Source organism: Ambystoma mexicanum, chromosome 4p (genome assembly GCF_040938575.1).
Source record: "Ambystoma mexicanum isolate Mex_15411 chromosome 4p, UKY_AmexF1_1, whole genome shotgun sequence".
NCBI classification, from domain to species: Eukaryota; Metazoa; Chordata; class Amphibia; order Caudata; family Ambystomatidae; genus Ambystoma; species Ambystoma mexicanum.
Window position 1 is genome coordinate 557,597,697 of NC_090927.1, and position 19,834 is coordinate 557,617,530.

The 19,834-nt window shown below is 40.7% G+C and overlaps 1 protein-coding gene across 2 annotated transcripts in view; it reads right to left on the reverse strand.

Moving 5' to 3' along the window:
• Positions 1 to 19,834, reverse strand: part of CSMD1 (CUB and Sushi multiple domains 1) — a 5,442,057-nt gene that overhangs the window by 3,849,054 nt on the left and 1,573,169 nt on the right. For both annotated transcript variants that reach the window (XM_069606098.1, XM_069606099.1), the window contains exon 4: positions 8,707 to 8,901. In XM_069606098.1, coding sequence (XP_069462199.1) covers positions 8,707 to 8,901 — 195 coding nt within the window. The remainder of the gene's footprint in view (positions 1 to 8,706; positions 8,902 to 19,834) is intronic.

Genomic DNA, 19,834 nt, shown 5'->3' on the forward strand with positions numbered 1-19,834 from the left:
CTATAGCTGGAAAATAATCCCCTTTACAGTTGGACTGCTTAAGCTTGGCTAGAATGGTACAAAGTTCTTCTTCTGAAATACTCCTGAAATTGAACTTGGTTGTAGACTGCAGAAAAGTGGGTACATTTTCCTGTGGGACCTTAAGAGGGTATGTGAGCTGTGAAATCAAGGTTTGTTCAATGATGTTTTTAGCTGTTTTGGTCTTAGTTATCATTGTTTCTTGTACCTGGGAGCACCACGTCTGATCCTTATCAATAGCTCCTGATATTTAATAACAGGTTTCTCCAATTCTCTAAGAATTGCCAAAATATTTCCTTGGAGTCAATGTTGAGCACTTTGAATATGTGCTTCATATGATTCTTTCTTAGCACTTATGAATTCAAGTTTAAATCTGTTGGCAGCTCCCAGATAAGTTATCCTGTCTTCTTCCTCCTTAGATCTTCTCCAACGATAGAAAGTTTTCATTTTTTCTACTCTTACGAGTCGTGAGTTCCTCTGAAAATCAGTTATTTTTGGTGTGATTGGTGACTTTCCTTTCTTAAGGGGAGCTATAACTTCAATTGCTTTGGATAGAGTGTCCAAAAGGGAGTCAATCAGGCCCTCTGTGTTAGGGGGTGGTGACATATCTTCCTGCTGAGTCGCTGGTATAAAGGCTCTTTAGGATTCCAAATTAACCCTCTTCATCCAGTTTTGTATAAGTTTTTTATGCTTACATTGGGTCATGATGCCAACCCAAATTCAATGAAAGTATGGTCCGACCAGGGGCACAAATAAATGTCTGAAGTGCTAATCTTGAAATTCAGTGAAAATACCCAGTCCAATATATGACCTTTGGAATGAGTAGGCTTATCTATATGTTGTATGAAACCCAAAGCTTTTAAAAATCTGACATGTTCCTTAGCTGCTCGATCTTTGGGGTCGTCCTTCCAGAGATTTAAGTCTCCCATTATAAGCCATTTGGCCGGTCCCTTGAGGTGAGACAAAAGCAGGCTATTCAGTTGTGCCACAAAGTCTGGCACAGAATTTTCCGGCCGGTAAATCAGCAGGACGTTCATTGTAGTACAGGTGTGCTTCTGATTTTAAGACATACAGTCTTGCACCTAATAGGACCTTGGATATCATGCTCCCATACATGCAGCCTCTTTTTATATATAATTGCAACACCCCCACCCCAATTATACCTGTTGGAACATAAAACATTATAACCTTGAGGGATAGCAAGAGCCATTGATGGGCCTGTCGCCTCATGCATCCAGGTCTCTGTCAAGGCCCAAATTACCAGATCTTTCTTAACTATATAATCTGCTATTTCAACAGCGTGCTTCACCATTGATCTTGTATTGATTAAGAGAACACAGGCTTGCAATCACCCATTTTCGTGTCATCCTCACTGTTTACTTTATGAGCAACACCAGTTTGATTCTTATTGTTCTCCTGATTAGGGGGTGACTCTCCTAGAAGAGGGGGGACTATCTGATTTTTTTCTGAATCTGGTGTACCCTACAGAGTACTACTCAGATCACTAAGCACCTCAACAAACCCATCTGTTATTCCCTCCAAATTAGCTCCTAGCAATGTATTGGCGCTTTGTTTGTGGAAAAGGCTATCTGTTTCGCTTTTACATAAAATTACTGTTTTTCTGAAGTCTGATACAGGTTTGTGGCTTTCGAAGATGGTTCTAGCTGCCACAATAGCAGCCATTACTTCCGTGATCCCCATCATGAAGAGAATGGATTTCACCAGCTTGCTCTCTTCCGACCCTTCACGGACCATCACAGACCACTTGGGGTCTTGCGCCAATGCTCTCGCACCTGTTTTGCAAATTAAGGCGCACAAGCGATCCCAAGGCGCCTGGGTAATGTAGTTTAACTGGCCTATATATTTATTAATAGAATTGTGGTGTGCTTGCTGCTATTTAAATTTAGGCAAATAAAAAGATACAAAGTTAAAAAAAGGATATAAACATTTGAAAATACAAATAACTATGCACATAAAAGCTACTTTTACAAGAAATCTGGCGGTGTCTAAAGTAGCTGAACAACATGGCTACAATGCTACTAATGCTTCTAATTGCTCAAAATGGCTTCAAACCTCCTAGGATCTGCTTAATATATGATAACATTTGATACAACGATAAACTTAGCTACAACAAACAAAGTTAGAATCAATGTTAGAATCAGCAATGCTAATTCTTATACTAAAGGAATGTTCACCATTTTCAGAGAACTTGAATCTCCTGCCCCACCTCCCCCCACGACCATCACCAAGATGAAACGTGGTGTTCAGATATCCAAGCAGCACTCTTAGACACAATTCACACCGTGAACATGAAAATCCTTGCGCAACAGGCTAAATTCAACAAAGACTTTATAACCATAGGCAACAGATGCATTCCTCACCCCACTCCTTCCTCCACTCAGTTCTTCTTCAGAGACATCTCAGAAAGTGAAGGTTTACAGCTTATCAAAAGCTCGAAATCTTCAAAATGCAAAGGTGATGTATGCCCTGCATACCTCATCAAAGATTGTGCTCACTTGTTAGCCCAACTCATCACAGCCTTCATAAATGCAGCCTTCGCTAAAAGCACTGTTCGAGCTCGCCCCAAAGAAGCAGAGGTCCTCCACTCCTGAAAAGAAAATCTCTCTATACCTAGCCATTCCCTTCAACTACAGGCCAATCACAACTGTTCCCTTTTTACTAAAAATCCTGGACCGTGCAGCCTACCTGCAAGTTCAGCAATTCCTGGAAGACAACAAAATCCTAGGGATGTGCCAATCAGGCTTCTGTCCCTGGCATGGCACCAAATCTGCCCTTCTTGACTTAAAAAACAGCTTGACATGATCAGGGATGAGGGCAACTCTGCCATGCTCCTCCTCTGGGACCTCACTACTGCATTTGACTTGGTCAACCACCAAATCCTCTGTCACCACCTCACCACCCATGCCAACTTCTCCCGACCAGCTACTGCCTGGATGGCCTCCTTCCTGGAAGGAAGGATCATCAGGGTTTTCTCTGAGACTGCTAATGCTTCACCCTCTCCCATCACTTGTGGAGTACCCCAAGGATCTTGCATCGCCCCACCCCTATACAATATCTTTACCAAGCCACTCTTCAACATCGTACACTCCCTCAGCATAGCCTACACCAACTATGCCAAGGGAGTTGAACTCTTTTCAACTAGCTCCAACCCAACACACACTGGCTAACAAAGTTTTCTTCATCACATGTAACCATTGAGTCTGTAATGTAGCTACTGATTGATTTGAAACCACCAAGCTTTCAGTATCCTCTGTAACCAGCAAGAAGATTTTCCGTAACAGCACCACAATGCCCAAGGGCTGCTGCGCGCTTTAAAAATGCTAATAAATAATTATGCTGATGATACCCAAATCCTGATTCCACTCTCTACCAATTGCATAGAGGACTCCAACATCCTCAACAAGATCTATGTTACAATTCAGGCTTGGATGGCAGCAAATCACCTTTGTCTCAACAGTGACAAAACAGAAATCCTGATGGTTGGCACTCCGAATGACCTTATGGCACTCAATAATCAATACACCGGCTTCAAGATCGACAACTGCACAATCCCTGTCTCAAACTTGGTAAAGACTCTAGGAGTCTATCATGATGCCTCACTCACTATGACTAAACAAGTAAGCGCTATTGCCCCCTAAGCAGCCTACGCCACCAATGTCCTCATGCTGCCAGACCCTTTCTCTCCAAAGATAATTGCCTTACCATTGCTCGTGCAATCATTGGCTCAAAAATGGACTATTGCAATGTCTTATTCACAAGCACCTCCGCTGGAAATATCCACAAACTTCAAGTCATACAAAACAATGCTTTTAGAGCAGCCCTATATTGCAAAAAAAGAACACATCTCCAAAGCCGGAAGAGAAGCACACTGGCTCCCCATGAAGGAGAACAATGCTTTTAGAGCAGCCCTATATTGCAAAAAAAGAACACATCTCCAAAGCCGGAAGAGAAGCACACTGGCTCCCCATGAAGGAGCGCATCACTTTCAAATTGCCGTCAGGTACAAGCCCGCAGTCCTTGCCACCTTATTGGCTGGCTCCCCCTTCCACAGAGCTAATTTAAGACTAACAAATGCAAACATATTCACTTTTCGGAGATTGTTCATGGAGCTATTGATATCATAAAATACACTCAGTCTATGAAAGTTAATGCAAAATACAATCTTTGTATTTTACATATTATTTTCAGGTTATCTGAACATGTTTTCGGTGGGAATTTTAGAACTGCACGAACATTCCATCAAATTGTGTACACTTAACTTGAGGAAAATGATTTGACAGCAAAGTTTGACATGCAAGTGCAGTGCATGGATTGTACAAATATACAAATAGCGAAATATGTTTTTTTGGCATACTACATTTGACAATCTGACATTATTTTTTTTGTTTTACTTTCATACGTTCAACACATGCTTTTGTTTTACATTTTACATAATCTTTTAAGGTAAATCAAGGAAATAATACATCAATGTGGAGAGAGGATGGACAAGAGTGAGTGAGTGAGAGAGAGAGAGAGACGGTAAGTTGTAAGAACTTTGCATGCTTGCTAAATAAGAGACCGAGAATATTCTAAATATATGTCCAGTGAGCGAGTATATAACTGTTGATGTACTGACCATGTCGTTAACAAACCTAACAAACCCAACACAACTTGAATTGCCTGTAGAGGTCTCAACAAGATGTTATAATGTGCCCAAAAATACATCCTTATTTTATTGGTCATAAACAGATGTGAGTTGAAACTGCCAGGATTTAAAACTGTTTGCCAAAAGTGTGCTGGCCAATCAACTGAGAATGAACAAAGTCAAATAACCTATTCTATTGGATAGTGCGATTCAGAAGGGTCTACACTTGGAGTCGGCACATGGATTGCAAGCTAAAGTAAGAGCTTCACTTCAGATCATGTCCCCTGCTGAAATGTTCCACAACTCAAAATCATCAACACAAACGTTTTTCCTAGCAACAGAGGTCTGGTTCACTTTGCAGCCACGATACATACATGGTGTGCCCAGAGGGTGTGTGCACTGCATTGCTAATAGCAGTAGTTAATTACAGGATTAACGTCGAGTTATTATCAGCACAAACCTCTAAACATGCAGGGTAGAAATATTACCGACGTTTTGCTCTGTTGACTACAGCATGTTATACACCTTGCCCAGGTTGTGCTGCGTCAATAGAAGTTCTGCAAATCATGAGGGGCTCAGGATGAGCTGCCCCAGTGCATATGCAGATGTGCTGTTTGGAGCGTGCTCCTCCTTACTCAGGCCCCCCCGAAAACAATTAACGAATATGATCAGTCGGGGCAATGCAAACAAAAATAGGTCTCCTTTCCACGCTAAGTAAATCATAAGCAAAGGGTAGACATTTGATCATTTCTTGGTGAATGTGTACTCCCATATGTTTTGAGTGGATAGTATGCTGCGCCTCCATTTCCCCCCAAGCACACTCTAAACATCAACTTAAATTAGTTGATTAGTCATGTACAATTCCTCACATAATTCTATAAACATGTTTAAATTAAAAAATAAATTACATAAATTTTTCAGCCCGCAATCCAAAATACTCCAGGAGATGTCTTGACGTTTGGGCTCCTACTGTCACTTCAGCAATAGATATGCTAGTGCAAATAAGTTAAGCAGGTGTGTGCATTCATCAAAAGTTTTAGATATGTCCGTCCACACCCATCTTTAATTTGGATACAATAGGCTGTGTTGTATTTATATTGGTTTGATGACTGCACAAATCGACAACCCCTTTTACATTGGGGCTCTGACACTGATGCTGTCATTGGGCCTCATTACAAGGTTGCCGGTCTGGTAACAACGGTACCAGTAAGCTTGCTGGTACCATTGTTACCGGACCGGCAAACTACGAGGTCTACTCGCGGGTGCCTTTCATCCCGGCAGTTCTGTCTTGCCGGCCAGAACGGCACCCACGAGCAGACCTACACAGTAGGACCGGCACCGTTAATAACAGTGCCGGTGCTACCGGCCTCCACATTCCCATTTGGGTCCTTTGGGACTCAAATGGGAATGGGGAGTAATGTTTACCGGCACTTGCCGAATGGGAATTACCAGGTCCGGCGGGGCCGTAATGCCCCGGTACATCCCCATTGTCGCGTGCCCATTAGAAAATTACTCCGGCAGAAGACGTGCCGGCATTTACTGGTACGGCTACCGCCTAACTTATAATGACCCCCATCGTGTTTTACACCACACGCGTGTAGAAAGAGGTATGTCTAATTGTGGTGCAGTTATATGGCTTAAGCATAAACATTGCAGGGGAGTAGCTAGAGACATTTGAAGGAGGCTTATGTAGGTAGACACTATGCCTAACTCGAGAATCATTTTTTGTGCTGAGGCAGGCAAAGGGTCTTCTCTACCCTGCACTCTTTCTTAGGAGTATTTGTGTTTCCCAACGGGGACTAGAGAAATTGTGCAGGTCACCAGTCCAAATATGTGGTGACATGCACAATTTCAAAGGGTCTTCTTTGTTGGTGCAAATTACAACGTTTCATTCACACTGCTCACACAGACTCTCACCACCACCACCCAACACCCAAAGAAAGGTTTCCAACTTGTTATTTCCTGCCTAAGAGCGCTGAAAATAAAAGTGCTTTTAACATACCCCAGTGCCATGCAGCGGTCTTCCAGGCCCCAGTGTATCGTGTTTTAAGGCAAGCAAGCAATTCAAGTAGCATGCCCTCCCTCTCATGGCCCCAATTCTAAAGCTCTCGGGGGACACCAACTTGTCCTGCAGAACAGTTCTAAAAGTTGAACCGAACTACCCAAAATATATTTGGTTTTAGTTCTGGCCAAATCAGTTGTCCCCTACTACCTTCCTGCCAGATATAGGTCTAGGCTCCGATCTGACAAGAGAGGCTCACTGAACCTAAACCTATTGTCCCTTCTGTCAAAAGCATGGCTAGTGTGCTGTTCAGTGTGTATGACTGCACAAACGTCATTGAATGGGCGTGTCATATATCTAAACACTGAGTGGGAAAACATGTCAAGTGTCCCAGTGTTGGAATATCTTTCTCTGCTGTTTATCACATCATAGACATTCTTGTCCAGATCCAGGCAAAGATGATATTAGCAGCCAGTTGGACTAAATGTGTGTACAATTGTACTCTCTTATGATTTTTTGTTTTTGTTTTTTTTGTGTGACAGTCACGGTTTACATAGGGTTTTGTGCTATTGTCCAGCCCCTCCTCACATGGTGGGGTTACCTTTGAGAATAAGCTGCCTGAGCATTTCAGCAATCAAAGCAAATGAAGAAAACTCATGGGGCTTCATTACGAGTCTGTTGGTAGCCGTGCTGGAAAGACCGGCAGGCTGCCGCCGGACTTGTAGTGAATTACTGCCTCCGTGATTGCCAGAATCACAGGGGCATTACAACCCTTGGTGACCCGGTAATTCTGGAGGTAGAATTCCGTTAATCCCCATTCCCATGGAGTCCAAGGACTCCATGGGGATGGGGACAACGTAAACACTGGTTCCCTCTATAATGGTGCTGGTTTTTCCATCTCCATCTGCAGGCGGGTGGCGTTACTCCTGCCAGGTCAGACCTGGCAGCAGTGACACCATCCGCTTGCAGAACCCGTAATCTGCTGGTCGGGAAACAACGGTGGCGGTGGGTTTACCGGCACTGTTATTTCCGGACCGGCAGGCTTGTAATGAGGCTCATTATCTGTGCTCCTTTAATTTGGACTTTTTTTTGAGAATCTGGTCCTCGTATCTGGATCATTATTTGCTGAAGAAAAGGAACAGGTCTTCTATGTGTGGTGGCATAACTGAACATCTAAGAATGTTTATCACTTTCTCCTATAGAGCGCCATCAAAAGCCTATTGCTGTTTGGCCAATTTCACTGTGTGAGAGTATATGCCAAGCTTTTGAAATGTGTCCACAGCTGAATCTAAGCACATACCTCCCTGGTTGAATGCACAATTAAGTGACCTACCTGATCTTATTCTGGTCAACTCTCATTTCACAAGTCTTAAAAAGTGAAATCTGTTGTCATTACCAAGGTCATTGGGCCTCAATACGAGTCCGGCGGTAACCAAGGCAGTAAAACTGCCTGGTTACCGCCAGACTCATATTACCATTCTGCCTCCGTGATTCCCGGAATTACCGGGGAATTACAACCCCGGTGTCCCGGGAATTCCGGAGGCGGAATGGTGTAAATCCCCATTCCCATTGAGTCCTATGGGACTCAATGGGAATGGGGATCGGGAAAACACCGGCACCATCTCGTGATGGTGTCGGTGTTTCCTCGTCCACCTGCAGGCGGGCGGTGGTAAACCCGCCAGGCCGTTTACCGCCACTGTTATTTCCAGACCGCCCGACCTGTAATGAGGCCCATTATCATGAACCATTGTGAATCCATTAAATGTACTTTGCTAAAGTTTTAGATATTTTCATATTTGCATGTCAAAGGTACTCACAATTGTACATTTGAGCACCGAAATTAACTTGGAACAATTTTCTTTTTTTGTAGAAGAAACTCTCATCACATCAGGTAGCCAGAAAGCAATGTAGTTCTTTCACATATAAAAAATCTCCTGCCAAAAAAATGTATTTTTCATTTGATGTGTCATATTGAACAATGGTTGTATGAACAGTTGTGTACACAATCATCTAATAAATGAAACAGTTACTGTGTATTTACCTCTGCAAAAAGGAGCTGGAAAATCCCATGATGCACCATTCCCAGGACTAACAATGCATGTCAATGTAGCATGACCCTCCATGATGTAGCTTGAGACACAGCTATATCGAATTTTGTCTCCGATGTTAAATCGCGTTCCATGAAGAATTCCTTTTGGTATTTCTCCTGGGTTTCCACAGGTGTGACTGGGTAACACTATTAAAAAAAGGAATATTTTATATTAAACATATCACATTTTTTGTATACAATTTTTTAAAAACATTTTCAAGACTGAATATAGCATACAATTCTTCAAAAACAAAATGCATGATAATCCATCTAAAGTGTTGAGATTAAACTCAGAACAGGATGAGTCCATAATCTGAAAATCTCCCAGATTCGGTTGAGCGATACCATAGTAACTGCAGCAAAAAGTAGTCTATGGCCCTGTTAGGACAGTTTTTCTGAAGTACTACCCACTTCTTCAAAACCATTCAACTGAGGCAGTACACAACTCCACTCTTAGTATAAGACTGTACCACCTGAGTACATGGCAGTGTAGGCAGAGCAGCCAGGCTTATTTTAGGAGGGAGAGAGGGCAGTAGATACAGTACAAGTGAAATTGTAATAGAAATGATCCAAAGAAACACTGAAACACTATGTATTGTAAGAATAAAGGATTTATTTAAATACAGGTAGGCCCAGATAAATCTAGGGGTTTTGTAAGTACTAACACATTATATGAAATCACAATATAAAATACAGCACTATACATGAAAGTACACAGACCCAAGTATAGACCTTATTTGGAACACCTAACAGTAGTTCTAGGGAAGTCAAAACCTTGTTATACACATTTAGTATAGGTCAAGCCTATTCTTTGGGAGTAAACAAGCAATGGTTACTTTCAGATTACTTTTGGTAATACAAGGGCAGTAGACCCTTCCAGCTGTACAGTGACTCTTGGAAAAATCACATAAACATTCAACTGGATAATATACTTTTTGGTGAATAGTGAAACACTTATTCTGGGTGCAGTAGAAACCTAATGAAGTACTATACAATTACAGATGCTTTGGAAATCAGGGAACCCCAGATTGAGGTAGGCAATAACTATGGTAACTTGTTTTGGATGGCACACAGCTAACACAAGGTAAGTAAAACCCACATACTTTAACTTCACAATGAAGGAGAAAGTAAAACCCAATGTCACACTTTACTGAATAGTTATTCTATGTAGGCAACAACCTAATGTAGACTTATTAAGGACAGGCTAGCAGCAAGTCAGGGGAAGCAAGACCCAGTTGGGGGACAGTCATACAGTTTATCCTAACAGGACTAACCTGGTGATACCAACAGTTGGAAGACACTCATACAATTACCCTACAGGAATAATGTGGTGAAACCAACACATTACTTTTGTAAAGAGGCACTACCTAATCACAGGAGAGTAAAATACATTTACATCTACTTTCTTTTAGACTGGCAAAACAGTGGCTAAGGAAGAAAAGATGTTAACCATACTTTTAAGAATAGTGCATCACACATTCAAGATCAGTACGAACCTTTGTAACTGTTCACTCTTAGAATTACAGTTAGCCACCAACTATTTAAAAGTAAGTAAAACACTTGATTTATTTTCTAGGCAGATGTCACAATCCCTTCAAACTCTTTCCCTTCATCTTGGAGCATGAGTGTTCTCAGTGGCAGAAGGGGGGTCACTAGGACTAGTGACCAACAGGCAGTGTTAGAATAAGTTCTTTAGAAGCAAAAGTCACAGTTTCCTTAGGAAAACTGGGAAACAGGTGAGTACTTTACTTCTAGGGTTAGAAGACGGTCCAGGGGCCTCACAGAAGACGCCCCCGCAGGATTCTAGCAGTGGGATTGGGTGCACTGGATGAGGGACCTCCCAATCACAGAAAACACCCCAGGACTACACAGAAATCCCAACAGGCTTAAGGTAAGTATATACCCAAGCCAACACAGTACCTCAGCAATGAAGAAGAGATTGCAACAGGAGAACTTCAGCGACTGCAGCCAAATACCCGGTCAGTGGACAGTGGATGTCTTGTCCTTGAGACTGAACACAAGACCTCAGAAGAGACTTTGCAGTAGGGATCAATGAAGAAGGCTCTAGGCAAGATTTCTCTCATGGCTGAATGCGGTTCTGCCAGTTTGGCACCTTTTCAAGGAGCACAGAAGAAGGCAGACAATTGCAGTTGAATTCTCGTCGTTTAAAAGGTCCAGCACTCTTGTGATGGGACTATTTGGACTGGATTAGTGTCTCTGGAGATGCACCAGGATGCCCACGAAGTTTCAACGAGATTCAGAATTCAGAAGACCATGCACCGCACAGTGGCTGAAGGTCCCAGGGTATTGAGGTATTGCAAGCACGCAAGGTCGCAGCAACCCGTGGGATGGCTCAAAATGCAGATCTTCTTGAGTCTAGTGGGTATCACTAGGGTCTGGGTTCAGGTCATTGTTTTCGGAGACCCCAGTCAATTGGAAGGAAGGGCTACAGCAGGCTCCGGTTACACAGCAGGCTCTCCGGTCGCTGGAAATAATTCCCACCACTTTTCCTTCCTCATCCTCTTCAGTTTTCTGTTGCAGTGGTCGACATGACTTCAACTTCCAGGTTTCCAGTATTTATCAGGAACTACAGCACAACCTCTGCATTCTCTCCCTGCATTTTAGAAGAAAGGGGCGTCTGGTTGTCCAATCAGGACAGCCAGCCCCCCACTGGGATTTGTCCCAGTTGAAGGAAGGCATAAGACAAAGGAGGGGGAAGTTTTGTACTCCTCCCCCACTTCCTGTGCTTACAGACTGGCTGGAGCCTGGGCGGGGTGTCCAGGGGACTCCCCCCAAAAACAAAACTCAAACAAAGGAATTTCCCACCCTGGATGTCAGGGGAAGGAAAAAGAAACAACAAGAAACACTAACATGGTAAAAAAGAAGAAACAGGCCATTTTGGTAAAATGAGCACTCTTAGGTGCATTTACTGCAGCTGTGATTACAGCCCACGGTAAAGGTGCACTAAATTAGTAAAAGGTATCACTGCCAACAGCCATTAAAGGTAAGCTTGTCACTATAACAGAATTGTTACCGTTTGAATGTTAAAGGGGATACATTGTATCTCACCAGCACTCCACATAAGGTGGGGTTTGCTGGTTTCACAGAATAAAATGTAAAAGGGATCCAAAGATCCTTTCTACCCTTGGGCACTGTAGTTCACTCAAGGTTAGCACAAGAAAGTTAAATGGGGAGCCCCCAAGGCAACTCAGCAACAACAGGCACTTATTGCCAATAAGTTATTAGACATGATAACTTTAAAACGACACTATGGAGAGTCTTAAAAATGACACCCATAGAAAGACTTAAAGATTAGGTGAGTGTGGAAAAAGTTTCCCACTCACTGATGTATTAATGAAAAATATCCCACTAGAAAAGCAAAATGTTCTGGAGTTGAACCAGTGAAGGAAGATTTTCCAGCTCTGTGGAAATCTTACCTAACAGGCCCAAGCTTCTGACATCATATATAGAAAATGTACTGTGGTGCCCCAGTAACGTAACATTAGCATTCACAGGTAATTTGTTTAGACAGAGAACAGGCTCCATTTAAGAATTCCCATATAGAAATATTTGTCAAAAATCCTGCTAATATATTTCCCAATTGTTTTCACATACCTAGCCGCATTTCAATCACATACTTAAGTACAAATCGAAATATGCAATCTTGCAATGGGTGAATGGCACATTTTTATATGCAAGTCACACCACTGAATATACCCTTTTTCAATACGTGTTCAGCGTTGTGAAATCTGTCCCCTTTGAGATGTGATTCCTCCATTCAGAAACATACAAAGTTCACCACTGTGAGTACATGTTGGTACAACAAACTAGCTTGCTTGTACAATTAAATGTGTAGTGGGAGTGGGGGAGAAGCATCCAATGGTGAGAAATGGTATTCGCCTTTTTCCAAAACCAATGGAACCCCTATCCCTGCATATTTTATGGGAAACTACAACCCTCATAATTCCTCACCACTTTGTCTTGACAAAAGGACTGCACCAAGGAAGATGAGGAATGAGATTAGAGAGATTACCTCCCCTGACTTGCATTGGCCCTGTCCCTGTAATGAGGCCAGGCAGAGTCAGGCGCATAGCTCTAACAATGTACACCTGCCACTTATTAGCACTCCCTGTGACGATAAAAGGTGGCGCGCACAGGCACTCTTTGAGCAAGGCTGGGTTGAAGGTGGAAGGCCAATGTGCTGATCAACAGTGGAGAGGATCAAGTGAAAGTCAGGCAAGATTTCCATGCTTTCGGGAGGTTGTGAGCATTCGAAGAGCAAAGCCGAGCGTGCAGAGGAAAGAAACCTTCAAATTGCCAGAAAGTGGCCTGCAACCCTCATGGGTGAACGGCAAAGTTGGGGAGGAGCAGAAGAGGGGCTGGTAACAGCCTTGAGCTGCAGGAAAGAGATGAAAGAAATCTAATTAAAATAGCAGGTGAGTTATTGAGGGAAACAAAAGTCTCATTGATGTTAAAGTGAAAGTGACTAATTTGAAAGTTGAAGGTTGCGCATGTGCTGATAAAATGCAAAGGAAGAGAACAATTGTTGAAAGACAAGGATACAAAGTAGCAGAGTGGTCCTGCGAGATGAAGCCGCATATTCAAATGTCTCTGTGAAATGTTTGCGACATACCAACTGGAACTTGGCTGAGACTGGAAGCCCTATTCTGGAGAACGGTTCTCGGCCTCCCAAACGCGACCTCAGTAGTATCAATCCGATGGGAACTCAGTTTACTTTCTTATCAGGCTGCGAGCCTGACTTGCTGGAAATCTGGCCATGTTTTATTTTGTTAAAAGTGTCAAAATGTACATACATACTAAGCACCCACTTGACCAAATCCATTAAACCATTGCACAAGCATTGAAGGATTGTCTCTAATTTTTCTGAAAACTTTTGTCCACATTCGTCAAATGGCAACAAATTTATAAGGCATCTAAAAAAGTTGATACGCCAACCCCCCTCTAATTTAGCCCCCACAAAAACCCACCAAACTGTGCAAAAACATTTATATCTAGAGCTAACATCTTTTTTCAAACTTGTGTGAAGATTTGTCAAATGGCACCACATTTATAAGACTTTACAATATTTCGAGACCCGCCTTTTAATTTTGCCCCCTCTTGACAAAATCCCACCAAACTTTTCAAAGACATATATCTAGATCCAAAATCTTTTTGCAAACTTTTGTGCAGATATTTCCAATGGCACACTATTTATAAGTCTTTACAATATGTTGGGACCACCCTCTAATTTTGTTCCCTCTTGACCGCACCACACTTTCCAAAACCATTCAGAATCAGGTCTAGAATGGACTTCGAAAATTACAAGCAGTTTGTTTCAATGAGTGTCGCCAGAGTTACAAGCCATCTAAAAACTACTTTTCACCAACCCTATAATGCACAAATAAACAAGGATGCCACCGAACATCTTTGATGTCCGCGAACATCACAGGGCTGCCGAGACAAAGACCAACACCAAGACTCATATTGGCAAGCATATATGTACTGCCACATATTAAACTTCCACACACTTCCACTTAAAAATCTTCTACAAATCTTTTCCATCTGCTTTTCTTTTCTTTTACAAAGAATTTAAACATAGTGTTTCTATAAATGCCCATATGTATGTTCTAACTTTTATGAAAATGCTCCTAAAATGAAATTTTTTTAAACGCTCAGTATTTTCCATTTTCAATTCCAAATAAATGTCAAATTTTCCAACGTCGCTCGTCACATCCCTTACACTGCCACCATTCTCCACCTGCTCAAACACATGTCCATACCACCAAAGTGTCTATATACAGCACTTCACCTTACATATAAAGTACTCTTCTTTCCCAAACTCTACTCTAGGACACCAAAAACTGCTGCAACAACAATCCACCCTTGCATTACCACTGGCCACAGTGTCCTGATTCCTTAAAAACACTGCAACACATTACAAATATACTGCACCACAAACACAGCACTTCTTTCATTAGAATATGCAGCACTAAAATAACCTAAGCATGCACATTGTTCTCACACCCATTTTTGCCCTGATCCTTCTAATGTCCCAAACAACACTACTCCTACTCCAATTGTTCTTACAACATACTTAACATACATTAGTACACGACCCATAACACAACTTTATTAACTCTATTTCCCAACAACTCCTCCTACCTTCATAAATCACAACCTCTGTTAATAAAAGAACTTGACCATTACCACATATACCCACTAACTTTCTTTTACAATTACAGGAAAGAAGAAGTTTGCTGAAAACAGCTACCGAAAAAAAAAAAAAACACTCCACATCTTACAAAGTAAGTACATTAATATAGCATGTATATATGCCTAATTGTAACAATGTACTTTAACTGTATATTAGCCTAGAGTGTTATTTTTGAATAAACAACATTTATTTCATTATTACTCATTGTATTGCAACATTCACACTCTTTGTATTCCCATCTAAACACCACTGTTATAAAACCACCTGTTTTTTCAAAACATCATATTGGCCCACTTATTCAATCACACCACCATTCCCTTATTCACTAAGCCAAGCCCATCACACATGTACAGACTCTTACTTTTACAACCTTCCCACTAACACATATCATTTACCTACACAATCTCTCAGCACTCTATTAATCTCTACAATCATACCCACACACCCATGCACAATACATGCAAATACATTCCACAACTTTCAAGCACAAACAGACACAACAGAATGCCTTCTAAAAAACACTCCATAGATAACAAAAACAAAATAGAGCAAATAAGAATAACATCAAGCCATATAGTCATTCACCTCTATAACAATGTATAGCAAACATTAAAATAAAACAACTAGTTACCTCACTCAACAAAACAAAACAAGCCACCATTAAAGAAAGTAAGGGCCTGCTTGAAAAAAAAAACAAATACAAACAAAAGCAGGCTTACTAATGAACCTAACACTATATCTACCAATGTTAATGTCGCCACAGTTAAGCATTCCAAAAAATTAAATTTACAAAAAATGTAGAGTTCTTCACAATCTTATAAAGACAATTGAAAAGTCACAATCTATCCTTAAAAACAACCACAGAAGACTAATCCTCAAAGCTCAAATGGAAAGTGCATTTCTACTAAAGAGAATGTTGTTTATATTCATTTTAAACAGAATGAAACCACTAACTAAATTGATCAATGCATTACAAAAAGTACTTTTAAACATGCTCAGTGTCAATATAGATACCTTTTCACACTTCTGCGAAGGTCAATGGATTCACATACGCAGCATAGAACCATATTTCAATGAAAAGGTTTATAAACAAGAACACAAAAACAAATCCAATTGCCAGAGATAGTAATGGTTGAAGGTATGAAATGGTAGGAGACACCATTATGGCAAAACATACCATTATAGAAAAAAAAGTCCCCAACAAACTTCGAAGCAAATTTTCCTTTCGCCCAAACAAACCGCCCAGTGTAGAAATGGTCATGAAGCCCAATGTGTAACGGACACCAACAATCCTTCAAATATTTATAATAATTTATAATAATTCCTCAATCACTATGTGAAAATGAAAGACAAAAGTCAAATATTTATTTTACAAACATGGACTCCTGTCCAGTCTGCTACCATTATGGACTGTGAGAACATTACTTAGACCGTTTAACAGGTAAATCCTTACATGGCAGTCTGGTGAAACCTTCCCAAAAAAGAGTATTAAAATCCTACCAAGAGATAAACACAATAGCCACCAATGATCCCAACAGCCATGACATTAAAAAAGACAATTTAATTGACACATGCTACCCAAACAGTAGTGGTGCTTTGGAAAACATGTGCCTGTAAGACATAGCCCAAAACTACTCCTACAAAACCAATGTCACGCCAGGTGAGACAACTGGCAAATATTCAGACTCAACTTGCAAAGGTAGCCTGGTGAATCTTACCAAACCCAGCCTAATTAATCATATAATGTTATCAGTTAAATATCCACAACATAGATACATGTATTGCATGACCCTACTGCAACTTTTTAAACCTTGTAAAAAAGAAGAGGAATTGTAAGGTGACTATGACTCATTTGAAGCTGCATTTGAAGCAAATGAAAACAGTATGTGAATGTCAAACAGTACATAGACATGTTGGACAATGAACACCAACACAAAGAAATTAAAGCTCTATTATATAAAGGCACTGCTGAGGGCAGTCAGCCTTCCCAGGGGCAGTCAACTTTCCCTTACATGGAAACCAGTAAGCACTTGGAGAACCACTCATTCTAAATGAAATGAAACATGAAACTAAAAGTTGCAGTTGTAAAAATTATAAACCCCTGCTCCTGTATGTAAGTGGTGAAGTTGAATCTGGCAAAACTTAATAATTAATATAATCAGAAAATGTGTACAAGACTTAACAAATGGCAACCTTTCAGCTGTTATAATAAGCCCCATAGGTTTAGCTGCCTGTAACACAGGAGGTGTAACTTTACACCGACTACTGCTCCTCCAAGTAGAAACCAAAGCAAATTACAATACCACAAATTATCAGCAGAAGCTGCTACTGAAGTATGCAGAATTGTGAAACAAATGAAAGATAGATGAAGTAAGCATGGTTTCCAACCTCAGGGGAAAACACAATATGGTTTTTGGAGAACTCCTACCGATAACACAGTAAAATATCAACCTATTTTCAAAACATTAGGACACAAACAATGCCATAAGACACTCTGCAACATTGGAAATGGAAATCTCTGGCAACAGTTGTGCTTCAGAGAACCAACTCAAAACATGCATCAGTCTGCAGATTTCACCTATGCTAACATTTTAAAAAGCACTAGAACTGGTCTGCTTACTAAAGATGCAAAATACATTCTAAATACTAGACCAATCCATGAGCAATATGGGTAAAACAAATCTGCTCCTGATGTCATGGACAATTTACTCAACAACATATATAATACACATCCGTAATTCCAACCCTTGCAAGCTGTAGTGAATTCAACAATATCATTTTGAAAAACGAAAAAACACCCCATACTGCAAATCAGCACCACAGACAATCTCGAAGTGCAAGGTATGACACTCCCTATGTATCAACAAGCAAACACATAACTAAATAGCTTACACAAATCTATCTACCACACCACTCTATTAGAAAAAGTATTAACTCTGTCTTAAATGCAGAGTAATTTTAAAATGTAACCTTGATGCAGAACAAGGCTTAGTCAATGGAGCAACTCGTACAGTTGTTGGCTTCCAAACATGTCCACATAACACGAACATTCACTTTGTCCACATCCACTTTGACAAACTTGCAGAAGTGAAAACAATGGGCAGCACAATAGCATGTTTACTTCTTATCAAAGACGTGTATGTATGCAGAGAACAAATATCTCTATCTCTTGCATATGCTGTCACTATTCACAAATCACAAGGTCTAACCCTATATCACGCATTGATTGACACTGGCATCACAGTCTTTAACAAAGGTTTGAGTTACATAGCAGTTTTACATCTGCAAACACACAATGGTCCATTTATAGTTAACTTCGATGCAAAGAAAGTCAACGCTGACATTCCTTGCATCCTAGAATACAATATCGGTCCAACATACAAATAAACTCACATGGCCAATATTTGATACTAAAGCTTTATTGGTACAATGTAAATAGTACCAACAACAACTGTAAGCTTACTAGCTTCACACATGGGCAAGTATCTCTTGGCAAGAACCCCTTCACAACAGTAAGCATAATATACCACACTGGTGCTACAACCACTTCAGGCCACTTTACTATATATGTCAACAATGAAAGTGGTTGGTTTGAATGTAACAGTACCTCTGTTAATCCTAAACATAGGTTACCAGCAAATCTAACAAACACCTACTTAATATTCCTTTGCCCCAAATGTGCTCACTATAGTATAATTAACAGTTAGAATACACCAACTGGTATCTAACTACATCTAAAATATTACAATTGGACTTTTAAAACCGATCTCACCTATGCTAACATTTTAAGAATCATTAGAACTGGTCTGCTTACTAAAGATGCAAAATTCATCCTAAATACTAGACTAATCCATGAGCAATATGGGCAAAGCACATCCGCTCCTGATGACATGGAGCAATTAACTTACCACAATATAAAATGCATGTCCTTAATGCCAACCTTTATAAGCTGTAGTCAATTCAATAATACAATGTTGAAAAAAAGAAATGCAACCCTGTGCCTAAAACGTAACCTTAGTTTAGAACAAGGTTTAATTAATGGAGAAATTGGTTCAGTTGTCAGATTCCAAACATATCCACATGACAAGAACATTCAGTTTGTCAACATCCACTTTGACAAGCTTGCAGGAGTAAAAAAATAGAGCCACACAATAACACGTGTCCTTCTTTTCAAAGATATGTACATACTCGGAAAACAATTCTCTCTATCTCTTGCATATGCTGTCACTATTCACAAATCACAAGGTCTAACCCTTTATCAGGCATTGATTGACATTGGATTTGATGGCACCTGCAAACCCTTTTTTACCTAAAAACAGTTCCATTTAAACTTTATTCCACTCCCCCAATCTTTCCAGGCCCTCTTTCAGCCAACAAATAACCCCAAATGTGTTTTCTAGACTTTTTTTTCCCAGCACTGTCTGCAGTCAAAGATGATGTCCTCAGACTGGGCAACACATGCATGCCCTTTTCTTCACCTATAAAAACAGCTCCATATAAACTTTATTCCACTCCCCACCCTTTTCCCCAAATGTGTTTTACAGACTTTTTTTTTTCACCATTGCGTCCACGGTTAGCAGGGACTGTCAGAGGATCCAACATGGTGACCATTTCAAAATATCTAACACAGCTCATTTTTCCAACAACCAATCAGTGGATATATATGGTGTTTGTGAACATCACGCTGCTCCCCGATTGGTCCATGGGCATCCGCGGACTCCAAATCAGGAAATGAGTCTGTGGACAGGACCCAGATATCACTTTTTTGTTTTGACCTACTTTTTGGCCATTTTTTTAAAAAAAAACTTCTGGATGGGTTTACACAAAATTTACAAAAGCACACTTTTGGGACCAATCCGTCACTAA